The sequence below is a fragment of the Hydra vulgaris genome, chromosome 09 (genome assembly GCF_038396675.1).
Source record: "Hydra vulgaris chromosome 09, alternate assembly HydraT2T_AEP".
In the NCBI taxonomy this organism is placed as follows: domain Eukaryota; kingdom Metazoa; phylum Cnidaria; class Hydrozoa; order Anthoathecata; family Hydridae; genus Hydra; species Hydra vulgaris.
In genome coordinates, this window is record NC_088928.1 from 56,348,622 (window position 1) to 56,365,000 (window position 16,379).

The 16,379-nt window shown below is 27.6% G+C and overlaps 2 protein-coding genes across 2 annotated transcripts; both read left to right on the plus strand.

Moving 5' to 3' along the window:
- The first annotated feature begins 7,645 nt into the window (after positions 1-7,645).
- grm1 (Gremlin-like 1) lies at positions 7,646-8,128 on the plus strand. The gene is given in 1 exon segment (NM_001300998.1): positions 7,646-8,128. A coding segment is annotated over 1 exon segment (483 nt).
- Positions 8,129-9,881: 1,753 nt separating this feature from the next.
- LOC136085600 (glutamic acid-rich protein-like) lies at positions 9,882-13,506 on the plus strand. The gene is made up of 2 exons (XM_065806922.1): positions 9,882-10,017; positions 13,118-13,506. Exons 1-2 carry the CDS (start codon positions 9,882-9,884, stop codon positions 13,504-13,506), a joined length of 525 nt encoding a protein of 174 aa, XP_065662994.1.
- Positions 13,507-16,379: the final 2,873 nt, after the last annotated feature.

Here is a 16,379-nt window from a genome sequence, read left to right on the forward strand (position 1 = left end):
TTTACAACTAAAATTTTTCTATATTTTCAAAAACCAATATTTATATGCCTCCAGTTTATATACAAAATCACACAAAAAGTTATCAACACACACATACATGCAATACCTAAATAAAGTTAAAATATTTTTTACATATTTTTATGCATATGCGCTTGACAGTGGGTTGAAATAATTAATTTAGTTAAAAATTGTGATTTATAGTACAAAGTGGTTACTATTAAAACATACATTTAAAATATATATGCAAGTCCGTTGCATCACCATGCTGATAAGGACTTGCTGTCATCGTTGCATCACCATGCGGACTTGCTGTCATCGTTGCATCACCATGCGGACTTGCTGTCATCGTTGCATCACCATGCGGACTTGCTGTCATCGTTGAAAAAAAAAATAGTTATAATAAAATTATGTTGAAGAAAACTCGCAGAGAAATTTTTTCATCAAGAACCTTTAGAATATATACATATAAAAAAAAAAATTAAAAAGCAATTATACATAACACATATTTTGGGCAGCAGCTTAGCGATAGGCTCGCAGCCGTGGGAGGGCACAAAATATCAGGGGCCCCAGATGACCTAAATTTTCGAAAAATTTCTTAAAAAGTTATCACTGTAAAAAATAATATGTATGTATAAACATATAAACAATAACAACTTATGATATAATATATATAAACATATAAACAATAAAACTTCATTAACAATTTCTACAATGATAACTAAGGTAACTAAGGTAACTAAGAAATGCTAACTTACTTTTAGACAGATTATAATCTGAAAAATAAAAAAATAATTATTTTTTTATTTTTTTAAATAAATTTAAAAAATATTAAATTATATAATTAAATCTTAAATAGTAGTCTTGACTAGCACTTTAAATAATAAGTAAATTTTTATTTTTTATAGTCAAATTTATTCTTAAACTATACAATTTTATTAAGTGGGAAATACGATGTCATGGCGTTGCGCAAGCTGCAATGATTGAGCTGTTTTATTAAAGTGATTATTTGCTGCTTGCTTTTTTTGTCAACGGAAAAAATATTCAAAAACGGTGATTAAAGATCCGGACAGTTTTTCAGATTTGCTCAAACTATTAACAATAACTAGATATTGTTAAAATGCGGAAACTTTTAACGGGTAAAGTGCGGGAATAAACTGCGGAAGTAGGGTTAGGTTAGTACGCTGCACACATCGACTAATTTAGGATCATCATTCAAAAAATAATTTTACATTGACTGAGGGTTTGGATTGTGGCAGCGATAGAGTTAAAGTAATGAGATATTTCTTACGCTATATTCTCGCATTTTACACATTGAAAATCATGTGTAAATCATGGATATTCTTAATGTTTGTCAAAGCAATTATTAGGTAATTTTGGGGTTAAATCTATGCAATAATACCCAGGATGTTGAGTTGAAGTAATTAATTTATAAATAATTTACTCAAAAGCATCTAATATATAATTACCTAGGCCACTTATTTGTAACGGTGTAAAGATGGGCCATCTTTACAGCATTACGGAATCAGTTAACTGGGTTATTTTTATAATAGATGCCTTTGGAATCGTCTATAAATTACGCAACGCTAAACTTCACTAATAAACAAAACAAAAAGATCAAAAGTTTTCCCTTGCAGAGCCTTAACTTAAATTAAAAAATTTTTTAAATAAAGTTTTTATTAAAAAATTTTTTTCTTCTGAAATTTAAAGTGTTACCTTAAATTATTTGTTATTTAGTATAGACACTCATTAAATATGCGTGATATATAAATGATGTAGTTTTCTCGCTTTCAACACAACAAGAAATTAAATCTTTTTTTCTCATAAACAAACTAATTTCATAAATTCTCATAAACAAGCTAATTTCTCTGTACTAAACTAAACTCTTCTTTTTACATAAACAACAACTTTTTGCATACATAAATACAAATAATAAATATTCTCTTTAGAGATCTAGCATTTTTTGGTGTATGAGATAGCTAACTTCTCGACATGGAACAAAATCCAAACATTCGTATGTTTATAATATGTCCAATAATAATGCTTTGCAAAAAATTGCGATGAACGGAGGCTGGGAGCAAATAAGCTCCAAAATTTTACCTCACCTCCCACCCCATTCGTGAGGGCAACAAGTTGATAAAATATTTTTTGTACTATTCTCAACAAGACTTATAATTATCCATTAATCTTAAGTTTTCATAGTAGTATCTTTCAGCGTTCAGAAGTTATGATCATTTAAAATTTAATCCCCCCCTCCTCAATTTAAGGGGGTTATAAATTTTATATGGCCATAATTTTTGAATGCTGAGAGATAATACTATGAAACTTACAATTTATATACAGTATATACAGACAACAAGTTGATAAAATATTTATAGTACAGAAAATATTTAATCAACTTGTTGCCCTCTCGCTTGGGTGAAAGGCGGGGGAGAAGGAGATTATAATTTTGGGGCTTATTTGTTCCCAGCCTCCAAATTCTTACTTGTTCCATCTTCCTTCATAAAATGTTTCAAAACTTTACTTAATAACATTAAAAACCGCTATTTAAAAAAATTTTTGACAAGACTTAAATGATTAAAACTGTTCTTTAAGCGTCTCCTTCAGTTTTTTTAAAGCAAAATCTACAATTGGATATCATTTGTAATAAAAAGCCTAGCACCTACTGCGCTCAGCTGAGCTCAGAAAATGTGGTTGTAATTTTTTATCTATATATTAGAGTGTAATTTTAAGTAGATCACATGTGCGCCCTAGTGATTTTTAGCTTGTGTAAAGTTAAGTGTTAAAAAAATGTTGCGCATTTTAAAGGGGTTTTATTGAAAAACACTTTGAAAAAAAGCAAGCATAAAAATAAATTTTCATATTTTTTCCTCTTATTTCAATGTATGATGTCAATGGACTAATATAAACCGTTAAGAAATTAAAATGTTGTGAAATTGTCTGGCAGGCCTCTTATTACATTTTTATATGATTTTTGTATTAAATTGATATACTTAGCTCAAAATTGACAGTAGGGAAAAAAATATATCAAAGAAATTACTTCAATATAAAAACTGGTTTTGTGAGGTTTTGCTCAACTCTGGCCCACTGTGCAGTGTAAGTTTGTATCTTCTATTCCGGTTTTTTTATTAAAATGGTGCGATACGATGTCAAAAGCTTTGGACTGATTAATCTAAATATTATAAAGTTTTAATTACATGGATTAATTAAATGTTTAACAAACTTTTTTGTGAAACCAAATTTCTTACTGCACAATATACTGCTTTCAATTAAATGATTATACTGTTTATTGTAGATTATACGATCAAGCTATTTGAGAAGCAAAATAAGACAGATATAGGCCTGTAATTAGAAGGGAATTCTAACTCATCTCCAGCCTTAAAATTTGGAGTGGCTATTGCAATTTTTACGTTATCCAGAACTTTACCTTATTTAAGATAAGGATGGTTTAATTATATTGTTATATCACTAATTTTATTATCCTCACGCTAACTTTAAGCCGAACCTGGGCTCTTATTATTTTTTAGACTTAATAATACTGTCCGCAAATCAATTATATCCAGATATATAATTATTATATCTAGTTTTGATTCATTCGTTTTTTTTTATCAAAGTTGTTAGATAAAAATTAAATGATATTTCGTGATAAGGTAAAGCTAACATCAATAAAAATATTGTTCAATTTTTCAGCTATTAACATTTTATCATTATCTAATTCATCGTAAATTAAAATTTTGTTTTACTACTGTTATTTTTATATTTGTTTTGAACAATTAGCTCTTTAATTGCATTCCATGTTTGTTACGCATTTCTATTGGATTTCTCTAGTAACTTTTTTGATTTTTTCAAATATGTTTTTTATATTTTATTTCATTTTATATTATTAAAGCTTATGTTTTTTCCTCAACAATTTTAGTCAACTTTTTGTTATCCAAGGCGATTGAATTGATTTTGCGTTTATATAATTTTTTTTTACTGGAAACGGTTTCTTGTATTGCTAGCATAATTGCATCTTGTATTGCTTACATAATTACATTAGAAAATGTTTTTTTGATTCATGAGTATTGGCATCACGTGATTGAAGAACAAGCTCCCAATCAACGCAGTTGATTTAGAAGGTTTCAAAATACTTGAGTGGAGTTTTTATTAATCTGTCACTTGAATATAATACTTTTTGAGAAAACATTGTTAAGTATTATACTACTTGAAATAAGAAATGTCGGAAAATGATTCGGAATCTTTATAAAGCTTGTACTAAAATCTTTGTTGGTAAATGTTGGAATGAGATTATTTTGGAAAAAAGTATTTAAAAAATATTTAACACTATTATTCAACGTATGGTTCAAAAGATTATTATTTAGGTCACCGACAAAGTAAACATGTTTTTGTGTTTATTAATTTTCCTTAAAAAGGTGCGTAAGCAAGGTTTAAAATTTTTTACCTGCTGTTTCTAAATAAATAGCATTAACAAATATGTTTTTAGAACTTTGGTCAATAATTTATATGCACAAACCTCTCAAAATCTTTTTCATTAATACATAAGGTTGATACATGGTATAAAATTAATGGAATTATTGGTAAAATTACAAACGCCTCCACCAGTACGGTAATTTCGTGGTTAATGAATTTAGGCGTAATCTTTTAACTCAAATTATAAACTATGTTCGTCATATTTAGAATAGGCCTCTGTAAAACAGATTACTTTGAAACTGTGATTTAGTTCATACATTAGAAGCTTTTTAATGAATTTAGATTAAAATAAATACTGGCTGTGTCATTATCACAATGGATGCTCTTTTCATTACAATAATTACTAAATTTTCTTCTTTTTTAAAATTTAAAGTTCAAATTATGAAAAATTATGATAAAAATATATTGATATTTATATAGTGTTAGTGAGACGGTGAAGTTGCCTAACTATTACTTTCTTTGTAAGTAGTTGTTAATTTCAAAATGAAATTTTAAGTTAAAATTTGCTAAAAAAAATAATTTAAGTCTCAGGTGAGCATACCAATCTTTAAAAATTAAATTTGGCGTTTGGGGTAAAAATACAAACTCATCTGAGTTACCTTAAAAAGTATTTTATTTTAAGTAGAACTGTTTGTCAATGGGAGCCTGAGAAACTATAGAAACCAGTTAGAGTCTGAGAAATTTCTGGTCAAATACTGAGAATTTATTGGTTAATGAAATTCTCAAAATTTCATCAACCAAAGTATTGGTTAATGAAATTTTGAGAAAGCGTTGGCTTGTGAGATCCTGAGGAATTTTCACCCAATGCAGCCTATGAAAGTATTTTCAGTCCAATTTCTTAGTCTGTAAACAAGCTTTGAGAACACGTGATTGTTTTCTCTTATAATATGTAACATATAACACTATACTAAAGATACCATCAAACATTATATAAACTGAATGGCTTGTTTGAATTTTCGTACTTCGGAAAAGATACATTCCCTGTAAGATCAAATAATATGGACCAGATTGATATCAAAAGTCTTAGTCACATTTATTTCATTTATACAATTAGTCACACGTTGTTATATATTTGTCATTCAAAAGTTTTATAACCTCAAATTAAACCCAAAGGAAAATAAATCTTGGAATTTTTTTTACTACTTATAAAACAGTGAAAAAAAAACATTGATTGAATAATTAAAAGTAACATATCAATAACACTTAATAACGAACAACATTCTAAAACACTTCTGTATCGAAACGAATAATTGAAACAATTTAATATATTCAGAATATTTTGTATCAAAGGTGTATAAAAAAATTACTGTTCAGATCAATAGATTAATAAAAATAATTTTTTTGATGCATCTATGAGTCCCTATCGGCATAAACTCCTATTTACAAAAGGGTTCAGGGGACCATTTATTCCATTTTTTTTCGTTAGTTTTTTTTTAATAAGTTATTTATTATAAGTGGGGTCCTTTTGAAAATTTTGCATGGGTACCTGCAAATATAAGTTACGCCACTGTTAAACATGTGTTCAGTAATTGTGAATTATCGCAACAAAAATCGAATCACTTTTCAGTTAAAGATTTTTTCATGTTAAATAAATGAATGTGGCAACCAAAACAAATTTTTTATTTCTATGAATGGTATTCAATATTTTAAAACTTTCAAAATAAAAACAACAAAAAAATAACTATTAATTTTTTTAACGTTGTTTTTATTTAGTTTTGTTTCAACTCAATTTCAAACTCTTAGATTTTGTATTTTGGTTACAGTTTTTACAGAGCAAAAACAATTTTTCAATAAACCATAAATTCTTCTTAAAATAAAAATTAGGTGGTTTGACGCCCCCCTCCTTTTTTATGTCAATCCCAACAAAATAATAAATGGTTGTAATCTTTTGAAAATTTAGAAATACCGTGTTAAAACTGAGCCTTATATCGTTTGTTATATCGTTATATCATATCGTTTTGTTTCTTTTTTTTTTCTTTTTTAAATATTTATGGTGCTAAAGAAACTAAACTTAGACGTTGATAAATAAAAAACAAATAATTTCAGTGAGTTTTATTTATTATGAAAAAAACAAACAAATATCAACAGATATTTTTAATTTAAACTTTAAATTAAAAGTTTTAACTAACGAACTTGTGTCCTTATTAAAATGACAGGTTCAATTAATTCATTGATATTTTAATTAACATATTTAAGCAACGGTTAAAAATACAAGTTAAAATAGATTCATGCTTTTCGTCAGCACTGCTTAGAGAAACAACTGACTCTATTTGGTTTATTGGTTTCCGGTAAATTGATCGGAGGAAGATTTAATTTGATTCAAGGAAGATCCAAGGAAGACAAGTTTTTTAACAAACTGAAAACTAGTTTGTTAAATCCCATAATGGAAAAATCTGACTTATAACTCCGCACAGCTTTTTAAATTTTTTGAAATTTTTGTTTTTATTTTTGAAGCAAAAAGGTTGAACTTAATTCCTTTGTTCTTATTAACAAATAGTTCAATACAACGCGGAACTTCTTTATTTCCATTAACGTTTTCACCAATCAAAATATAATAAATCAAATTTCACATTTATTTTTTACCTATATTTAATATCTTCATTTTTTTTTACCTAAATTTTTATTTCAGCATGTTTAAACAGGTATTAAAAGAAAGAATATTTTTAAAAATACGAAAACATATTTTTATATTTATATTGTTTCAAATTAATAACTTGGTATTCATGAAATATTTAATAAATTGAATTTAATACTTATCTTTAAATATATCATTTCATCATACTCAAAACATCAGATAAGTTACGTATTCGACGATGCGATGAAGAGATACTTTATCTCTTCTCTTTATCTCTTTAAATATGATTGATGACTTTAAGAGTTTGAGATCAAAGTGGTTTTCTTTGTTTTTTGAACTAAAATTCTTATGTGTTGCCATTATGTTTTTAATTTAAATATATCCCACTATGCCTTTAACTTATCTCGTAGTCGGAAGAACTCCCTCAATTCGATTACAAACACATCCTGTCACTTTAGTAGGCTATTTTTGTAGGCTGAAATAACTCTAAAATGATTTCTATTGGTTTAAACAGTTCAAACATTTTCCTGACAAATTAAAAGTTTTTTAAAAAATAAAAAGGATGCAGAAATTATTCGGATAAAAAAAATTTTAAGAAAGAAGATGTTTTTAGAAAGAAAAATGAAAATCTGTGTGGAAATTATTCTGTTTACTTTATTTTTTCTAAGAGTTGCTCCATTAAATTTAGAGGAAAGCCAAAAAAGTGTTACTAAAGATAATCATAGAGCGCCTTCTGTAAATCAAGGTAGATCATCTGTAAAAGATATTGATCATGGCTACATGAAAGATGAATGTGGCGTTTTTCCATTTAATCAAACTGTTACAAAAAACGGCTGTGAAGGAAAATATGTTGCAAACAACTTCTGTTTTGGTCAATGTGGATCTTTTATTATTCCATATTATAATATAACAAACAAAAAAATGTCTCGCTTAACTCTAGAAAATTGTAAGCAATGTATGCCGGAAGATTTTGAACTCATCAAAATACCTATATATTGCCCAGAACGAAAGAAAAAGCACCAGTTCGCTAAAGTTTTACTAATTAAAAAATGTGTTTGTAAAAAAAACTCTTGCCTAATGACGTAAAAATGATTTAACTACAAAAAAAGCATTTGACGATGAAAGATTCTTCAATGGATTAACTATTCTTCTTTATAATTTAAAAAAAAGTTATTACAAAAAGCTGTACGTTCTTTTTAAATTACTCTTTTATTTATATTGTATTTGTACATTTCAGGTTATTATATATTATTACTAAATATTTATAATATATTACTTTTATTTTAGCTACCATTGTTGTTATTTACTTTTATTAGTTTTAATTAAATAAAAGTTAAAAAATGATAAAAGTTATATATCGAAAATTTTTTTTTTTTACGTATTTTGCTAATGATATTGTAAAAACTTGTTATAAATTGCAGTATTTCATACTATAATGTTCTTATAGTATAATTACTCTAACCCGGAAAACACTCGAGTTTGCTAAAAATATTAACAAATCTGGTTCAATAAACGTGGCAATAACTAATTTATATAATATCTTGATAACCTGACAAAAAAGTTAGAGGGGGCCTCATGCGTTGTTAAATAATAGTCACGCTTAATTTATGGAATGGCGTAAATGTTCGCCTTGCGTGGCTATGATATTTTTAACACTTACGTGCTAACCACATATGGCCCTCGTTTGGCTATAATACTTATATCACTTAAGTCTTATAATAACATGGCGCACATCTACGCATCTACGTCTTCCAATGAATCGATTGTAATTATCACAAGTGACGTGTATCAAATTGATTTCTAGGCTTAAATTTTAAATGGTTTTGCAATCGAAATTTTACAAAATGATTAGAATATATATATATATATATATATATATATATATATATATATATATATATATATATATATATATATATATATTATTATTATTATTATTATTACTATTACTGTTATTATTATTATCGTGTTAATAAATAAGAGAGCTGGAGCAAGCAAAAGACATAAACTGTCTTATCATCGAGCCCTATTTACATTGAAAAACTCGTCAGTTTATATACAAAAATGAAAAGTAGCTAAGTACATAATAAGAATTTTACACACGTTAGTTAAAATATAAATATCAATATAATATAAATATTAGCGTTAAAATATAACGCAATATATCAAAGATTAACAACAATATTAATGTATTTAAGTTTTTTAACAAAAAATTTAATAAAAATAAAACTGCAACAAAAGAGAAGCAGTGCCAATAACTATTTTTTTAGTTTATATTATTTTTGTATTTATTTTAAAAGAGATATTTTTAATCAAAGTCATTTTGTAATAAGAGACTCATATTCTTTCCTGAATTGTTCCAAAGAGATGTTTTGAATATAATTTATTTTTTGTAATAAATTTTGAAAAGTGTTTCCATAGAAACAGTCCACGGTATTGGATTTGTTAAGAACTTAGTTTTAAATTAGTTTTTGGTACAATAAAGTTGTTAATTGAAAATTTAGTAGGATACTTGTGAGAGATTTCACTAATAGTAAGGCTGAAATACAATAGGAGAAAGGCCATGTTTTATTTGAAACATGAATTGTAGAACTTGATGTATATTAAGTTTATAGATACATAGGGCACCAAGCTTTCTTAAAGGAGGTTCGCAATGAAAACTTCTGTGTGCACCAAATACAATCTTGCATGCGTGTTTTTGCTTACTATAAAGTTTTTAAATTTACTATAACTAGCACTACCTCATACAATATTACAGTAAGAGATAAAACTATGAATAAGTGAAAAGTATATTCTTTTCAAGGAAGCAGTGTTAAGATATGGTTTAGTTTTATATAATATGGAAATATTTATTGACATTTTATTTTCTATGTATTTTATATGTGGTTTCCATGACAAATTTTCATCTAGTGTTACTCCTAAAAAATTAACGATTGGTTCCCTTTTATTAAATGTTTTATTGATTAAAAGATTAGGTAATTTTAGACGAACATCATCACCTTTACTAGGTTTAGGGAATAAAATAAATTTAGTTTTTTCTACATTTAACGAAAGCCTATTACTTGTAAACCACTCGTTTATTTTTAATAGTTCTTCATTAAATATATTAAAGAGAGAACTTTTATGTTTTTGTTGGAATAAAAAAGATGGAGTCGTCTGCAAACAATATAACATTTAAAATATTTGATGCCAAGTATAAATCATTGATATACAATTAGAATAATAATGGTCCTAAGATTGAACCTTGGATCACAACACATGTGATGTGTTTTTCCTTTTTAATTTTTTTATAAATAATACATTGTGATCTGTTCGCCAGTTAATCTTCAAACCAAAGTAAGTTTTTATTTTTTTACTCCATTGAGTTCCAGTTTTTAAGTATCTTATGGTTTTTTAAGTATCTTATGGTGTCAAGAGCTTTTGACAGATCAATAAAACTCCAAAGGTAAAATAGTCATTATTGAATGCATCTGATACATGATTAATCAGTTCGATTACCGCATGGTTAGTTGAATTATCTTTTTTAAACCCAAATTGTTTACTGTACAGCAAACTGTTTAACATCAAATAGTTATAAAGTCGGTTGTACATAATTCGTTCTAATAATATATATATAGTCATTATTTATTTATCAGAGATTAAATAGTTTACAATTATTTTTCACAAAATTTTCTTCAAAGAAATTTTCAACAACCTTAATGACATCTCAGCTACCTATTACACATTCTCAAATTATTACTTTTTTACGCATTCTCCCATAATGTAAAGCAACCATAGCCGTAGTGTTAGAATAATTGCTTTAATATAAAGAGGTCCAAGCTTTCATGTCTGCTCCTGCCATATTTATGATGTCTGTAGGAAAGCCGGTGTTAACTTTTTTGTTAAATGGTCTTCTGCGTTGCTCTGTAACAAGATCGTTATGCTTTCTGGTGCGTGTTTGAAATAAAAGTAAAAAATAAATTTTTTAAAAATGTAACGCACTTGAACTTTTATATTTTAATAGTTAAAAAAAGTTAAACTGAAATTGAGCTCCATTTTACAACAATCTTTTGAAGGCGCCGTTAGCTTTTTGATTATTTTGTATAAAATGTTTTTAAGTAAAACATTTCCGGTTTAGAAAGTATGTTTTCTATAAGCTTGCAAAATGCTCAAAACATTGCAAGTTAAACATAAAAACAAGCCTTCAAACCCTTATGTTAAAAATTAAATTCCACTGTCATTTGACTGTGAGGTTTTCCAACTAATTTATTAATAAATGTTTACTGTCCATTAAGTTTAGCAAGGGTATAAAATGAGTAAACTATTAAATCTAAACTATTAATGAGTCAAAAACGAATATCATCCACTTCTAAATGTATGGAATCTTTTTTTGGCTATTCACTACTTAAACATGTTTTGCTTGTGACTACGTCAGATTTACACCAAAGTTTGGGACAAGGTCTTTTTTGCTAATTCTGCTGTTACCTCAACGTACGACTCTTAAATTGTTTCTAACTTATTAGATCTTATCTGATATTATCTTGCAAAAAGCTATTATTAGTCTATAGTTTACTTCTTAAGATTTTGGACGATTTCCATGATCCTCTAAAATTGTTTTAAATGCGGAGATCCCCCTTCTTTTGCATACAGGTGGGGGGGGGGGGGAAGAGGTCCTGGAGTGTGACACTCGGAAAGTTTATTGGAGTTCAAAATTAGTAACGTCATGTTAACTTATGTTGTTGATGTTAATTGTTCAAAATATTAAAAATTTTCAGTATTATCATATAAACCAGATAAATATCATATAATCATGCAAACCAGAAAAAAAAGTGTTTTTATGCTAAAGGTAAATAAGTACATAATAAAATGCTTGATTAAATGGTCAATATAATTATATACGCAATAGTTGCCGAGCTACACAGTCGACAACTATTTTGTAATGACAACAGTCGATTATTAGTGGCGACTGGTTATTTAACAAAAATATACCTTAGTGTATTGCTTAAAATTTTTTTTTATTTATCACTAAGTTTGACAAAACAAATGTTCAGATAACTATTTTTAATTGACACTTTAACACTTATTAGAGAATCATTAAACTTTAACTCTTCTTAGAGAATCGTTAAACGTTAGGAATCGTTAACCTTCAGCAAATAGAGTAGATTAATGTTTTTATTTTTTTTTTTTTGCCTTTAAAAATCGTGATTAAATTGAACAATCATCAAAGTATATATAAAAAACTTGTTTTTTTCTGAATTAATCTATAAAGTCTATTTTCCATAATAAATTTTTTTGATCGGATAAGATCTAGTGTCTATTATAATTATACCGTCAGTATGGCATCAGTATAAAACAACTCAAAAATTAACATGAAAGTTCATGTTTAGTCAATATAAATTATGTTTTTAATTGCTTTACCATGTGTGGAATTATTATTAATATAAAATTATGAAAAACTTGAACAAAAGTTTCAAGCATTAAAATTTAGTTACATAGCATAATTTTACATATATAGGTTACCCAACTATAATTGGTCAAATAAATTTTTATATCAACTTTGATCCTCTACCCAGTACTGGGATGCATCATCATAAACCAGTTCCAGGAAAACAATCATTCACACAGAATGGAAGCTAGGGACGCCATTGAAACTTTAGCCTATGGGGTCTAAATTCTTAAATTTACCTCTGCGTATTACAGTAGTATTATCAAAATAAAAGCCTAATAACTCTGACCAACCCAATAAAATTCTTTTAGAAACAAAAACCTTTTTTAGAAATAATTAATTAAAAAAACAGTGTTTATAAACGGCTCGGCAAAAGTGTAATAAAAACTTGAAGAAAAACTGCCCAATAGTTCACGAAAAAATAAGTTTCAACAATCGTTTTAACTGTTGTTGCTGAGTGAGGCCGTCGACTGGTATCCGAGTTCTCGGATACCCAACCGTTGGTTACCCCTCGTGCAGCATTAGCAAACGACGGGTAACTTTCATTTTATAATTTTATGCGAGCAGTAACCAACCCATTTGGAAATGATTTTAAACTTAAATTCATTTCATTCATTTTTAAAGTTAAAAACCAATAATCAATTTAAAAGTATTAACATGGTACTTAAAAGAAGATCTTGAAGAAGATCTTGAAGAAGATCTTGAAGAAGATCTTGAAGATGATCTTGAAGATGATCTTGAAGAAAATCTTGAAGAAGATCTTGAAGAGGATCTTGAAGAAGATCTTGAAGAAGATCTTGAAGAAGATCTTGAAGAAGATCTTGAAGAAGATCTTGAAGAAGATCTTGAAGAAGATCTTGAAGAAGATCTTGAAGAAGATCTTGAAGAAGATCTTGAAGAAGATCTTGAAGAAGATCTTGAAGAAGATCTTGAAGAAGATCTTGAAGAAGATCTTGAAGAAGATCTTGAAGAAGATCTTGAAGAAGATCTTGAAGAAGATCTTGAAGAAGATCTTGAAGAAGATCTTGAAGAATTTTGAAGATTGTTGTTTAAAATTAATAGTTTCTTTATAACCATCAGATTTTTTGAAAACATTCAATATAACATTCGAAAGGTTTTTTGAGTTTCTGATTCAGATCCCACTTATTATATAAATTTTAAATAAATCTCGATCACTTCTTGATTCTAGTACACAAAAAAAACTTTATTTTAGTCCATATGCATATATAGTATGGACTTATACACATAAAACAAAATTAATTAAATTACTAAGTGTGCAAAACTAAGCGTATAAAGCAACTCATTATCTAAATAATAATAATCCATCAGTAGAATGAATAATCTATCAGTTGAATGAATAATCAATCAGTAGAATGAATAAATGTGACAAAAATATGAGATTTTTAAACATGGAAAAATTTAACTTGCATTAGATTCTAACTTTTATGTTCAAATATAAAAATAACATGCCACTTCAATAACTAGCAACTATTCTAATAAAACTAAAAGTCGGTTTTCAGAGTTTTCAACTATGCCAAAAAGTCGTAAAAAAGTCTAAAAAAACCAAAAAAGCCGTAAAAAAGCCAAAAAGTCGTAAAAAAGCCTAATAAATCAAAATTTAAAGTTTGATTTTTAAATAAAGGTTAAACTTTCACAGAATGGAAAAAAAAACTTTTTGAATTCTTTATTGTGGCCTTTTAATTCAGCAGACGTTCTTTAAGTTGAATTAAAAGACAATATTTTTCAATTATTTAATAGATCATATTTATTACAAGCTTTTTTAACATAAAACCTTATGAAACAAAAATAGAATTTATTACAGAGGTTTTACTTTGTACAGGTACTTAAGACAGCAATTTTGAGCTGAAGTTATTTAAAAAGAGATAAAAGCGTTCTACTACACATTTTTTTTCTGGTATATAAATTGAATCTTTTAGTATTTTATCTTTCAAACTGAATCTTTTAGTATTTTATCTTCTATTGTAGTTATAAATTATGTTTGTTTTATTATCGTCTAATAAATTCTATAATTCTATTTGACTATAATCATTTATAACGCATTCCGATATTTTGTTCTACTAAATTATACTTTAGAGTATAATTTAGTAGATATAATACATATTAATATTTATTGTATTTTGATATTTAAATTTGTAATTAATTTCATTTAATTTCCTTGTCTTTTAGAGTTGTTTGTTGTTTTCACACTTTAATTTTGTTATGGCTGACGTGGCTTTCCATTTCCGTTTTTCGATATAATTTTTTTTTTTTAAACCTTCAACTCTTGACTTTATAAGTATAAATTCCATGTCTATGTTTATGCAGTCATTTATTTTTTGAAATGAATAATGATTTGTTATTATTATTCAATTATCTTATTATTGTAATAAATGTTAACTTATTCTTATTTTTATTATTAACATTGTTTGCTCATATTTACTTAAGATTAGTTTTAAACTATTTGCAAACTGTCACGTGATTGAAATATCTTTTCTCAATTGATTGATTGAAAATTAATTGTCTTACAATATATAAAGCACAAGAGCCCTTAATAAAATAAAACACGTTTCAGATTTTGAAACAAGAAACTTCAAAACTTTTAAATTATAACAACATGTAATTCTTTTAGTTAAAAGTGTATGTAAAAAATATGTCATAATAAATATTTTATAAAAAATACCAACAACAATAACAAATCAAATTTTGTGATAAATTTAAAAGGGGTTTTATATATTTATGCAATTGAAATATTTTCATTTCTAATGCTTACAAAATAAATTAGTGGCATCAATTTCATTTTCTTCAAATAAAAATTACTTATATAAGTGTATTATATTGACTTGTTTTTCCCAATGATATATAAAAAATAGAGTGAAACTTTAACAGTGCTGGTTGACATGCAAAGGTTGCCCCGCACCGGCACTGCAATGGAAACTGCCAGGAGAAAAAGGACTTATGAAGAAATGGAACAACATTTTGGTACTCATGAGCTTTCTACATCAAAAACTGATTATTTAGCATCAAGCAGTGAAGACATTGACAGTGAAAGTTCACCTGCCATTGTTCAGCAAATATCAACAACAGGAACAGCAGCAAAAGTTCCAACAATTCGAGGTACATTGCCATTTTTCACTCCCCGTCTCGCAGAAGTTTTTGATAGGTGCAAAATTACTGACAGAAATGAGATTTACACATTAATGGCTACTGCAGAAGCTTTTGGATGTGATACTGAAAACCTAGTGATAAGTTGCACTTCTTTTCAACGCCTTAGAAAAAAATTAGAGAAGCAAGACACTCAGAAATTCAGCAAAACTTTAACCTAAATGATTGCTAAGAATTAGTGCTACACTGGGATGGAAAGCTGCTCCCAGCACTCACTAGTGTTGAAAAGCTAGAAAGACTGACAATGATAGTAACTTTTCAAGGCAAGGACCAATTGTTGGGAGTCCCTTGAAATCCAAACATCTTTAGGTGACGAGCAAGCTATGGCCGCTTATCAAGCAGTGGGGATGTGAGGTTTAACCTATAAAATTCAGGTAATTTGCTGTGATACGACAGCAAGCAACACAGGTCGAGTAAATGGTGCCTGTACAAACCTAGGAAAATTGTTCAATTGTGACCTATTGTACCTCTCTTGCCGCCACCACATATTTGAGGAGCTGTTTTGAGTCACTGATGGGTGCAACTTCTTCCTTGGACATGGCGCTTTTCAAAAGATTTAGAAAAGCCTGGACGAAACTCGACAAGATCGTTTATACAACTGGTAATAATGAAGTGCCTGATGATGTCCGTTTTACCATTCTTGGATTTGTTGAACTCTATCTTTCAACACAAAAACAGCAGAGAGATGATTAACGAGAACTGTTGGAGTTAACAATGATCTTTCTTGGTGGCATTCCGAAGAACGGAATA